The 10,862-nt window shown below is 45.6% G+C and overlaps 2 protein-coding genes across 2 annotated transcripts in view; one reads left to right on the top strand and one right to left on the bottom strand.

Annotated features, from left to right (window-relative positions):
- The window catches only part of LOC148642042 (uncharacterized), an 86,480-nt gene that overhangs the window by 35,719 nt on the left and 39,899 nt on the right, over window positions 1-10,862 (top strand). The gene's annotated exons all lie outside the window — the stretch shown is intronic.
- On the bottom strand, window positions 14-8,035 carry tas1r3 (taste receptor, type 1, member 3). Its single transcript, XM_088617286.1, has 8 exons — window positions 7,833-8,035; window positions 7,187-7,487; window positions 6,500-6,856; window positions 5,578-6,015; window positions 4,264-4,467; window positions 2,836-2,956; window positions 1,710-2,080; window positions 14-1,334 (listed from the first exon to the last, which is right to left on the bottom strand). The coding sequence occupies exons 1-8, from the start codon at window positions 8,033-8,035 to the stop codon at window positions 765-767; spliced, it is 2,565 nt and encodes an 854-aa protein (XP_088473412.1). The 3' UTR covers window positions 14-764.

Below are 10,862 nucleotides of genomic sequence, written 5' to 3'. Positions count from 1 at the left end.
AGACTGATACACATTTCTTTATTCGTTTATCCTTTATTCCATAATAGTATATAACTGTGAATGAACGAGAGACCTCCTGTACGATATGCAGTATGCTGGCAGTTGCTGCAAAATTTCTCGCTTTCAAAAATAGTTCTAGCATTACTTTCAAGTCGTTGAGAGTGCGAAAAAAATAAATCTTAGATCTGAGATGTTTCGTGTTAAATTGTTTTTACTCGTGGGCCATTTGTCAGTGATCTGTTGAAAGTTAAGTTTTTTCACGTTCCTACACTTGCCATACAGTTCACGTTTAAAACTTAAATCTCTTATGTTTCTGGGTACATTGAATATCAGTTTTGAGTTTTTGAGACCTCTCCGGCTGCATCAGCAAAATCTATTTAACAAAACTCAAACATCCGACAATGAAATAATAAAATATGCATATGATAAACAATGTTATGGAGCCAGAAAAACAGCTAATAGTGCTGTGAATGTAATAAGAATGAAGAAAGAGGTTTATTCATTACAAACCAGGATAAACTGAGATTGTGAATGCCCTGAAGTGAAGCATTAATCACAGAATAACAGCAGACTACAAACTGTATAAAACTACAAATAAATATAATTGTTTATATTTTATACATGAGAAGAATATCTTTTAAGAAAGAAATATAAATGAACAGTTCTTCGGGCAAACTGTTAGGGCAGGACAATGATATGCAATGTCAGTGCTGTTTACCCAGGAGTGACAGCAGAAAGGACCAGTGCAAGTGGTGTGAGGAGATCTACTGCTCCTGGCCATCCTGGGGTGGGGGGGCACCTTCAAGGTAGGTGCGGAAGTAGTCCACGGTATTGAGTTCAGGGTGAGTCAGCAGCAAGTGGCATTTTGGGAAAAAATAAGCCGCCACCAGACCCAGATTACTGAGCAGGATTGCGGCCATCTGCGCCAGAGATTTGTTCATCTCCCCCAGGCCAGTGTAGATAGGGATGAAGACCACCCACACCACACAGTAGGCCAGGGTTGAGAAAGTGATGTCCCGGGCCAGGTTGTACTGCTTGGCGGGCTTCTGGGCCATGAAGGTGCACATGAAGGAGATGAGAGCTAGCAGGCCGTTGAAGCCGTACATCAGGCCGAAGCCCACCATGGGCTCCACTTCGCAGCGCAGGAAGGTCTCCACGAAAGTTATCCTCATCCTGGACACGTACTCGCTCAGAGGCCTCCCCTCCTGCACAAACCAGCCGCACAGCCCTGCCTGCACACTGCACAGCGTCAGGACCACCATCCAACTGCCCGGCCCACGCAAAGAGTCCAGCCGAGAAGGGGTCACCCCCGGAAACTCTGTCACATAGATCACCTACAGGGGGAGAAGGGAGGGGGTGGTACAATGAGGGTGGCTTGCAGCTTAATAACAGCATCGACGATGATGCAGGACACTAACTGGACTATATCATATCCTCATTTTATTTGATTACATGACACCACATATGATATTAGATGGCTATTTATTATACAGTATTGTGCTTGCATGTCAACATTGGCTACTCTGATTGCCCAGTAATGTATAAAGTGAATCCTTCCATTGTGCTTTATTTTGCTTTGTTAAATAAGGATGTCAACCACCTTGGCACATCCTGGAAAGAAAGGGGTTGACTCCAGGTGTTCACAGAGTTAGGTTTAAGATGCTCAGGCCAGGTTAGCCCCGCAGTGTTTGTGGGTGTCTGTGCCTTACCTGTAGTGAGATGGCTAGGATGATAGAAAGAGCCACAGCAGGGAAGAAAGCATTGAAGGGCTGCTGCAGGCGGCACACTGCATCACCCGGCTTGCCCAGGAACAGGGACAGGCTGGCGCAGCCTCCTGTCAAGCTGAGCAGGGCCACCCCGCAGAGAGGTCCCCCCGAAGCCTGCACCAGGGGGGTCCCCCGGTGTCGCAGGAACAGCACGCCCACTGCCGCCTGGCCCGCCAGGACGAGCACCGCTCCCAGTATCAGCCCTAGGGACTCGTACTGATTCCATTTCAGGTAGTGATAGGTGGGGTCTGTGCACCTGGTGCTCCTCAGGGTAGACCACTGGCGGTCAGGGCAGTCCGTGCACTGGAAGTCCTCTGCCAGCAGAACGAGATGGACAGAGAGGAGTGGAAGGGCAAGGGCGTGATGGAAAGAGGAAATGGAGATGGGGTTTAGAGAACACAAGAGTAAAAGGAGTGAGCTAGCTATATAATTCCTTGCAATGACATATTGGTTTTCATTCCAAAGGAAGACAAAACACTTTACATATAGGTGGCGACCCTATTCATCCACCACTGTAGTGCAGAATCCATGTTGGGGGACACTCATCCGCCATTCTGGTGCAGCATACAGTAGGTAATACAGCAGATACAGCAGGTATGCTTGCAGATACCTCGGCTATTTTCTAGACACAGCTGGATGAGATCATTGGTTTAGCAATGATCAATTAGCTACTAAGTTACCCAAACTGGAAGAACCAAATGGCCCCCTCTCTTTTGCAACCTTTCTTACATTGTTATGATAAGTAACAAATTACTTTCTTGTGATTTCTAGAGTGTTGCAAAAGCTCCTTTATGTTATCATGGTGGATTTAGGGGGTGAGGTTAATCTTAACTCAGTATGACTGTTACCTTCATTAAGAGGATCTAACTCAGTATGATCCTCACCCCTTTATTTACAGATTTGTAAAGATATGTTTTGTTGTTCTCCTTCAGGAAGTGTTTATTATGCGTTTTAAGGAGGCCGTGTTGACTTCTGCACAGTAACAGATTACTGGGAGGCCAAGAGAGGGGGATAGTGTCTACCTACTGTATTATCTTTCAAAACAATCCATGTAAACCACTGGACATACCGGTGTTGTTCTGGAAGGTGCCCTCCTTGCAGTCGATGCAGTCGAAGCAGCAGGAGTGGAAGCCCTTCACCCTGCGTACCTGTCCGGCTGTGCAGTTTGGGGAGCAGGTGGAGTTGGGGACCTGCAGACAAGCCCCAGGGACGAGAAGGGAAAGGGCAGGGGTCACACTGGCTGCCACCAAGGCATCTGTAGTCACAATGTCGGAGTAATCAATCGCATTAAAATTAATCTCTGATAGCAGTTACTTCAACATAGAAATGGAAATGACAGGGATAAAGTTATGTTACCCAGTGTTACTGCAACAGCTACTGTAGTTCCACTAGTTGTAATTCATATATTTTTGATAGTAATGCACTCAAGTGACAATGAGTGGTAATAGAAGGCCATTATTAAAGGTAACTCAATTTCTGAGGAAGCAAACATCAATAGCTGAATAACAACAATGGTAAAGGAAATAATACACAGATTAAGATCTTCAACAAATATAAAATATCCATAGGGGTAACTGATAAGAGAACGTGCTCAAGATGATCTGATGGTTGGCACTCTCGGGAGTTGTTAAACAGAAGTTTGGAAAAGGGTCAAATTATAATCTCGTACTTCTTAAATATTGGCTGCCTTCAACTCTGTGCTCCTCTCCCACCTCCCCAGCTGCACCCTTACAGGATCTCCTTAGAGACCTTTGGCCAGGATTGTTGTGGCTTCATTCAGTGGAGGTTTTTATGCACATGAAATGTTTTCTGAATAAACCCTCTAGTATTGCCCTGGGGATCCACAGTGGTCCTCATTCCCCAGACTGGTAAGCTGTGCTTGTTACAGGCCAGCCGGTGTCAATTGATCCTCATTATTCAATCTCCTCTTCCTTCACTTTTTAAACCCTCCATTAGGAATCTATCCACCTCCTGAGCTTGCATCGTCCTCAAACCTCTGACCACCGACACGAAGACCCTTCTAACCTTGGACCTCTCGGCTACTCCTTTTCATCTCGCCCCTTTTGGATTTGTGTGCCTTGTTGTTTTCTCCACCCGCATTTGACCTCGCCTGGAACTACTGACCACTCTGCTGCCTCGCTCTTCTCGGACTCGTTAGCCATCGGACTCTCTTAGAGACCCGCTCGGGGTTCATAACAACTCGTTCGTAATAGTGCTTGAAAAACACGCTCTCTCATCTCATCTGGGGAGTAGCAATACGTGGTCAGAGCTGTTTTGCAGCTCGTCGATACAAATGCACAACAGCAATGCAGGGGTGAAAAAATCCACAGCATGACTGACAAAATCGTTTCGCTTAAACAAAGCCTTTGTTGTTTTGTCTCTTTTACAAATCCACAATAAGCTCAACAGGATGAAATGAAAAGCCCCTGGATTTAGTATTTGTCGTCAAGCATGCATTTGTTATATCTCACTGGGAGTGACTTGTTCTGGATGCTACCTGTGAATTTTCTGTGTGCCAGTGGATCAGGCTCCTGTTCAACACCAGCTTGCCCTCATAGGTGCCGATGTTCTGGAAGCGCAACACATCTCTATCCCAGCGCCACGTCAAGACCTCATACCCAATACTGGGGTTCCCATTGACATCAAACGTGACCTTTGTGTTGTTGATGGTGAAGGACACGTTCTTCAGCACCTCCAGCACCTGTGAGGAGAGAGAGAGTACGTACAGATATTTCCAGGACACGTGGCCGGTTGAAACACCTGCAGTATGAAAATCTTTGACCCAGCAATGAAGTCTGGTAAGCATGGAAAATGGGACAGAACTGGGTGTCATGGACCATAAACCAGAAGGATTGGCTCAAGGTGAGCTTCACGCATGTCCACAGCTTGCATGCATAGAAGGACATTATATGCAGTCGCTAAAAATGTGAAGTGTGTTCAGTCTCCCGTAGTCCCATTTGTGGGGTCACTGTCTTTCATGGCTCCATACTGAGTGGTTTTCACAAAAGAGTTGTCTAAAAAGGTCAGCTTTCAGCTTCTTTATTTATTAGCACAGTTTTCACATGTCTGTGAAGCTCTGGTTACCCCTGGAGGACTGTGTGTGCTTACAGGTTTATTTGGCAATGGTAGACTTCGACAGCACAGCTCAGGAATTCTCCTTTTGCCACGGTAACCTAGAGATTCACAACTCATACTGTCTTCTGTCTTCTGTAGGGCTTGATCAAGTGTGACTAGTCTTACAATTCACTCACTTATTGAGTAAGGTTTTTTTTTTGTTAGGAATGTAAGTTTTATGCCACAGCTGCATAAAAATAAAACCTGAATAAAGCAACGGTGTTACACAGAACATTAGGACAGGCAACAATCATAGCTCTTAATATTAGCTAGGGAAATGATTTGCTGCATGTGGCGTGCTAATTGGTTGGAGATACTAGAATATACCACTGTTTTCCTCTTTCAACTAGTCATTGTTTCCAAATTCAGGCCGTACTTCCAAGTAATTCCAGTAATTTTGTCAATGACAACTAATGGCTTCCATGTGCCCCTGTGAACTGGTAAAATGTTTAGCAGGATGCAGATTTCCAGCACAGAACTCCACCAAATTTGACATCTCGTTAATGACTCATTCTTGAAAAAGACCCATTCTTACCTTTAATAACACAATGATCATCAGCATTTTAAATCTTCTCTATTGATCTGTTAGTGTGATTCAGGCAGATCTTTTCGATCTGTAGGTATGGGCAGTATGAGATCATACGTATAAGGGCTCTGCAGAATGTGCTGTTTCGGAACAGGCTTCTTGATCATGTACCTGCCAGGAAAAGAACTCTGCATCCTTCCTGCGGCAGAGCGTGGCGCTGCAGCCGAGCAGCTGGTGCAGGGCGTGGGCCACGCTGTAGACAGAGGAGTACACACTGAAGGCGGTGCGCTGCAGCTGGGGCTCCCTGATCATGGTCATGTTGGCCTGGGAGAGGTTCCAGCAGTCCGGACAGGGCTCTGGGAGGGGGAATTCGGTCTCTGTCGCACTGGGGGAGGTCGGGGGATCCAGGGAATTCTCCTGCAGCCTTTCCTGCTCCAGAAGGGTGAAGAGCTGCTGGGCGTAGATCTCGAAGTGACTCAGCTGGGTGTTCTTGTTGCTGAAGACCAACAACGTGCCCACTGTTTGGATGCCAGGTAGGGTGGTTATGTCTTCGCTTAGAGCCCACGCAGTGCTGCCAATCCACACAGCTTTCATCTTCTTTTGGATCACCTGTGGGAACATCCCATTTTAACTGTAGCAGCCTTTTTCCAGAAGACCAGGATTACGAAGGGCCATACGCTAATAAACGTGGACAGATAATACCAGGGTATTATTTTTACACAGAAGCAATGTGGTGTGGAAAAAGCTTTTAACAGAAGTCCCTATGACCAAGTGTCACTTCGACTTTTTTAACCCTTAAGTCTTCCTTTTATCTTTGCCAAGAAAGAAAGAAAATGCTTGGCAGTTGATCCTTATTTTCTTTTGATATTTCGTAAGTCCTAGCACAGGGCCTTGGCAGAGCTATGTGAAGTCTCAGCAGAACTGGGTAACAGACTCCGCTGCTGACAGTTACTGAAATAACTAAGGATTAGCAGGAAAAAAAGACTTGCAATGGAAGAGCTGCCGCTGATGTAAAGCGAAACCCTGGCTATAAGCCAGACCTGTTTTCTTTCAATCTGGGCTGTTCTTGCACAGCGCTGGGTGTGTCTCTCACCTGAGAAAACAGTGCCTTGGTTGCTACGGTCAGAGTAAAGAGCACCACCACGCCTGCTTTGGTCTGGTTGATGCGATTCAGGATGTCGTCCACAGCCTCCCGGGGGTCACTGTAGATGGGAATCAGGGCCTCATAGGCGATGCAGATGGCCTGCTGGGCGGCCAGCATGGAGAACTGCAGAACGCCCTGTTTGCCGTATTCGTCCTCGCTGCCCACCACCGCTATCCAGTTCCAGCCGAACTCCAGCACCAGGTGCACCATGGCCTCGGCCTGCAGCTTGTCGCTGGGCACGGTGCGCAGGAACGAGGGGAAGAGCATCTTGTCGCTGAATTTCTCACTCGTGGCTCCGTAACTGATCTGGGAATCAAGTGTACACACAACATCCATCACAACTACACTCTCATTCGCTGTGACTCTGTGGCGCTGGGGAGTGTGAGGTGAAAGCCTGTGATGATTTAGTTCCAGTAGGGAGCTGCGTCAGTAACTCCTGGCCTAGGTTCTCCCCTGCTTTATCAGCTGCTGACTTTCCTCTCTTTCTCACACCCGAGGAAGCCTCTATAGCCGAAACGTTGTGTTTCTTTTCTGCTCTTTTCAGCGTGGAATAAACCTTTACTTGTCCCCGTGATGATGTAACTGGTTTCTGGGTTTCTCTGGGACGTTTCCGTGGTGCCCTGTTGCCACGGTTACCTGCGGCATCAGGAAGAAGCTGAAGAGTTTGCCGGTAATGGAGACCATTTCGGAGGTCGAGGGCCCGATGACGGCCAGCACGCGTGTGCTGTAGCCGGTGTAGTTGCACAGCACGCGGATCCCCCTGGAGTGCTTTTCACTGAGGAACAGCATGGTTGGCCGCATGATGACCGACGCCTGCTTGCACGAGTCATACACCTCAAACCCTAGCCTGGTGCCTGGGAGCAGGTCAGGAGTGTTGTTGATCTCATCCACGGCAAACTTCATCACCAGCGCCCGGCTCAGACCGTATGTGTTTAACCTGGGAAGAGCAGTAGCAAGAACTGTTGGAACACACACGGACCCCTATCACAGAGTCAGAGCGATTACTGTAGGGCACACTGCACGGTTGCAACACACACATGGCAAGTACAACAGCTGAGACACCTATAATTCATAGCGATGGCAAATTAGAATCAGTGATAAGTGTTTTCAGTGTGTGTTGTGGCATTAGTGTAGCTGTTAGCAGTAGAATCCTAACTGGTTAAAGAAGAAAGACAGGTTTTAGGGTTCAGGTTGGGGTTGAGGTTGGAGATGGGACAGGGCTGACCGCTTGAATATAAAGATATTAAGGACAGACATTGACAGCAGCTCAGAGACTTTTTACCTGTCACAGTACACATCGTCAGGCTGGCTCCTCTCACTCAGGTTGCTGGTCAGTTCGTGGATGGGAAACAGTCCCCCGAGGATAATGTCCCCCGGCGATCTGAACAGGTCTGTGGAAATATTCTTCAACCAGTGAAGAGGGTCCGCAGTGGGGCTGGTCCAGAGGACAGAGGGCAGGAACAGCATCCTCAACATGACCTCCATTCTCCTGCACTGCGCAGACCAGCACAGAGGGGGAATGGGGCTGAGAAGCACAAATCAGGAAGGCACAGGAGGTAGGAGAAAAAAAATGAAAGGAGAAAAAGAGGGTTTGAAGGAATGATACAAGTTAAAAAGATACTAATAGATACAAGTCCTTGCTGCTGGCAGAACCAAACAATGACAGACAGGCAATGCCAGTAGAGAGAAACTGGCAGAGTATCTGGTACAACAAGCAGTACAGACAGATGCACCTCCAGAATCTGTGCAAAGCTGATTGGGTCCTTTGAGAAGACCACCCCAGAATCCAGTCCTCAGCGTGCAGTCCGTCTCTTCTGCGGAGAGGTACAGTTTACAGAGTGCCTTTCTCTCCAGTGCAAGAGAGAGAGAAGGTAGCTCTTATTGTAACATGATAGTCAAATCATTGTCCCTTGAGGACATTAGAGTTTACAGGGAGCCTTTTGCACACAGAGCGAGATATGGAAATGAGGCATGTCATAATGACAACAGTTGTCCCTATGTGGCCCCATCTCCTTTGTGGTCATCCTCTTATTTTGCATGTTGTGTGTTGTATTGTTTCTGGAATTTTCAAGGCATTGGTGTCGGGGCAGAAGTGCTACAGAAGTCCCTTTTGTAAAACAAAACCAGTGATTTAAGAATGAGGACATTCTGTGAGGTATTCAAATAATTGTCTGTGCTGCACACTGGGTTGTCAGTCAGTGTGTTTTCCTGTAAATAAAATAGCTCATAAGAGACATGGTAACAAATGGTTTTAATGAATAGAACACAAGCCGCGTGTTATCAAGGTGCTGACCCATGAAATTACTGTATGTTAAAATTAATTGAAACAGGTTAAGCTGCACCGATTTTTACTCCATATACTTATTAAAACTAATAAACTCTAAATAAAGTTTAATAAGAAAAAAGCATACAGTGCGTAGAGTGTGTGTGTAATGGGAGCCGGTCCAGGCTCCCGTGAAGTGTAGTTCAGGACCCCATGCAGACGGTATAATCCAGAAGTAAGTGGAGTAAGACAACGGGGAGGAGACGACGAGGAACTGGGCAGGTTGCCCATATACCAGAAAGGGCAATGAAACTTGTGAGCTGCACTTACCATCGGGGATACCGTGTGTGTGTGTGTGTGTGTGTGTGTGTGTGTGTGTGTGTGTGTGTGTGTGTGTGTGTGTGTGTGTGTGTGTGTGGTGGGGGTGTAATAAAGTCTCAGAGTGTTTCAAATGCAGTAATATAATACAAGAAAGAACAAAGCCTAGATAGATGTCCAGTAGGGTGGTCAGTCAGGCTTCGGACTGTCTCTCTTTTTTCTTGAGACTGCCTTTATACCCTTTTTAACGAAAAACCAGTACAAAAATAAATAAAAAAACAGAGCCACACCTGTATTATCCATGCATAGAACTGTTGAATTTGAAAAAAGAGAAAATTATCATATTGTTGAAGTTTGTGTGTTTTCTTTTATTTTATTGGATGAGACTGAGATCAAAGAGAACAGAAAAGTTGTGGTCAATCGCTGGAGCAGTTTGGGAAACATATTTTTATGGTGGAAAAGAAAGGAGGTGTTTGGATCGATTTGTTTTAACTTGCATTGACACCAGCTCGGATTTCAGGCAAATTCTGGTGCTGGTTTGCATCTTGAGAGCTTCTCTCTGGATCTGTTAAAATAAAGGTGGAATTCAAATTGCTTTCACATCTACCATTCAAATCTAGGTCTACATCCTCATGAGAAATTGCCTGTGACAGAACCTTTAATGATGCTGCAGCCTGGGCTCTTGTATTTTCTCTCTACAGGTGTCACAGTTGTGTTCCTGACATTCTGAACTATAGTAAGAGGCATTAAACGCACAAGAAACTGATAGCACTGCTCCAGTGCTGGTTGCACCTTTAGTGTCTCTCAGTATGCATAAATGTTTCATACTGGTATTTTTGCATATGCATCAGTTGATCGACAGTTCTGGTTGTTAGAGAGTTTAGTGTATGTTTATGTTATATATTAATGGAGATTGAGGGTATGACACATCCAATAGTTTGAATATGCTCAGAAAATAAATTGCAATTAGGGTAGGCAGTTAATGTTTCTTTTAATCAGATATTACCCTCATATTTAGTGTACTGCATTTAGCTCACACTCGTGTCTGTTCTTGAGCAGTTAAATACCTGGGTGTTTCACCAACATTTGTATGAAGTATTTTGCTCTAGGCAATAGTATTAATAATTATAATAATGCATTACACTTATATAGCACTTTTCTGGACACTCTACTCAAACTGAACACTTTACAAGTACATGGGTCCCCCCTTGAATCAGGATTGAACCTCATGAGCATCCAGTTACAAGACTGAACCTTAAACAATACCTCACGCCACTGTCTCTCTCTACCTTAATCAATACCCCCGGCCAAACTGCATTGTTCATTTTGAGTCAGAACCAATAGATGTGTCTGCCGTGTGGAAGGAACAACAAATGATTGACTTTTCCTGAGGGCCAAGTGCAGTGAATGACCTGTCTTCAGGGGTTGTAACATGTTTATTGTTAGGAGCAGATCTTTCCACTTCCATCTTTATTCTCTCCCACAAAAACAAATTACCCCTGAAGATAGAGGGAAAAAAAAACTTAGGCACGGTGAACACCATTATTAGATGTGAACAAATGCTGAAATGCCTGACACTGTCAGTTTGAGGCTTGAAAAATGAAAAGCAGATGTCATCTATTAACTGAGTATGATTGTGAGTGATTCGCAGCAAACGGGGAAGAGATCTGGACAAAGGATTCAGGTCCATGCAGAGCACTTAAATGCTATATGACTCCAACCTTTTCATTC

Source organism: Lepisosteus platostomus, chromosome 23 (assembly GCF_059453375.1).
Source record: "Lepisosteus platostomus isolate fLepPlt1 chromosome 23, fLepPlt1.hap1, whole genome shotgun sequence".
NCBI lineage: Eukaryota > Metazoa > Chordata > Actinopteri > Semionotiformes > Lepisosteidae > Lepisosteus > Lepisosteus platostomus.
The sequence above is the reverse complement of the archived record's forward strand: the minus strand, read 5'-3'. Positions and strand labels throughout refer to the sequence as shown.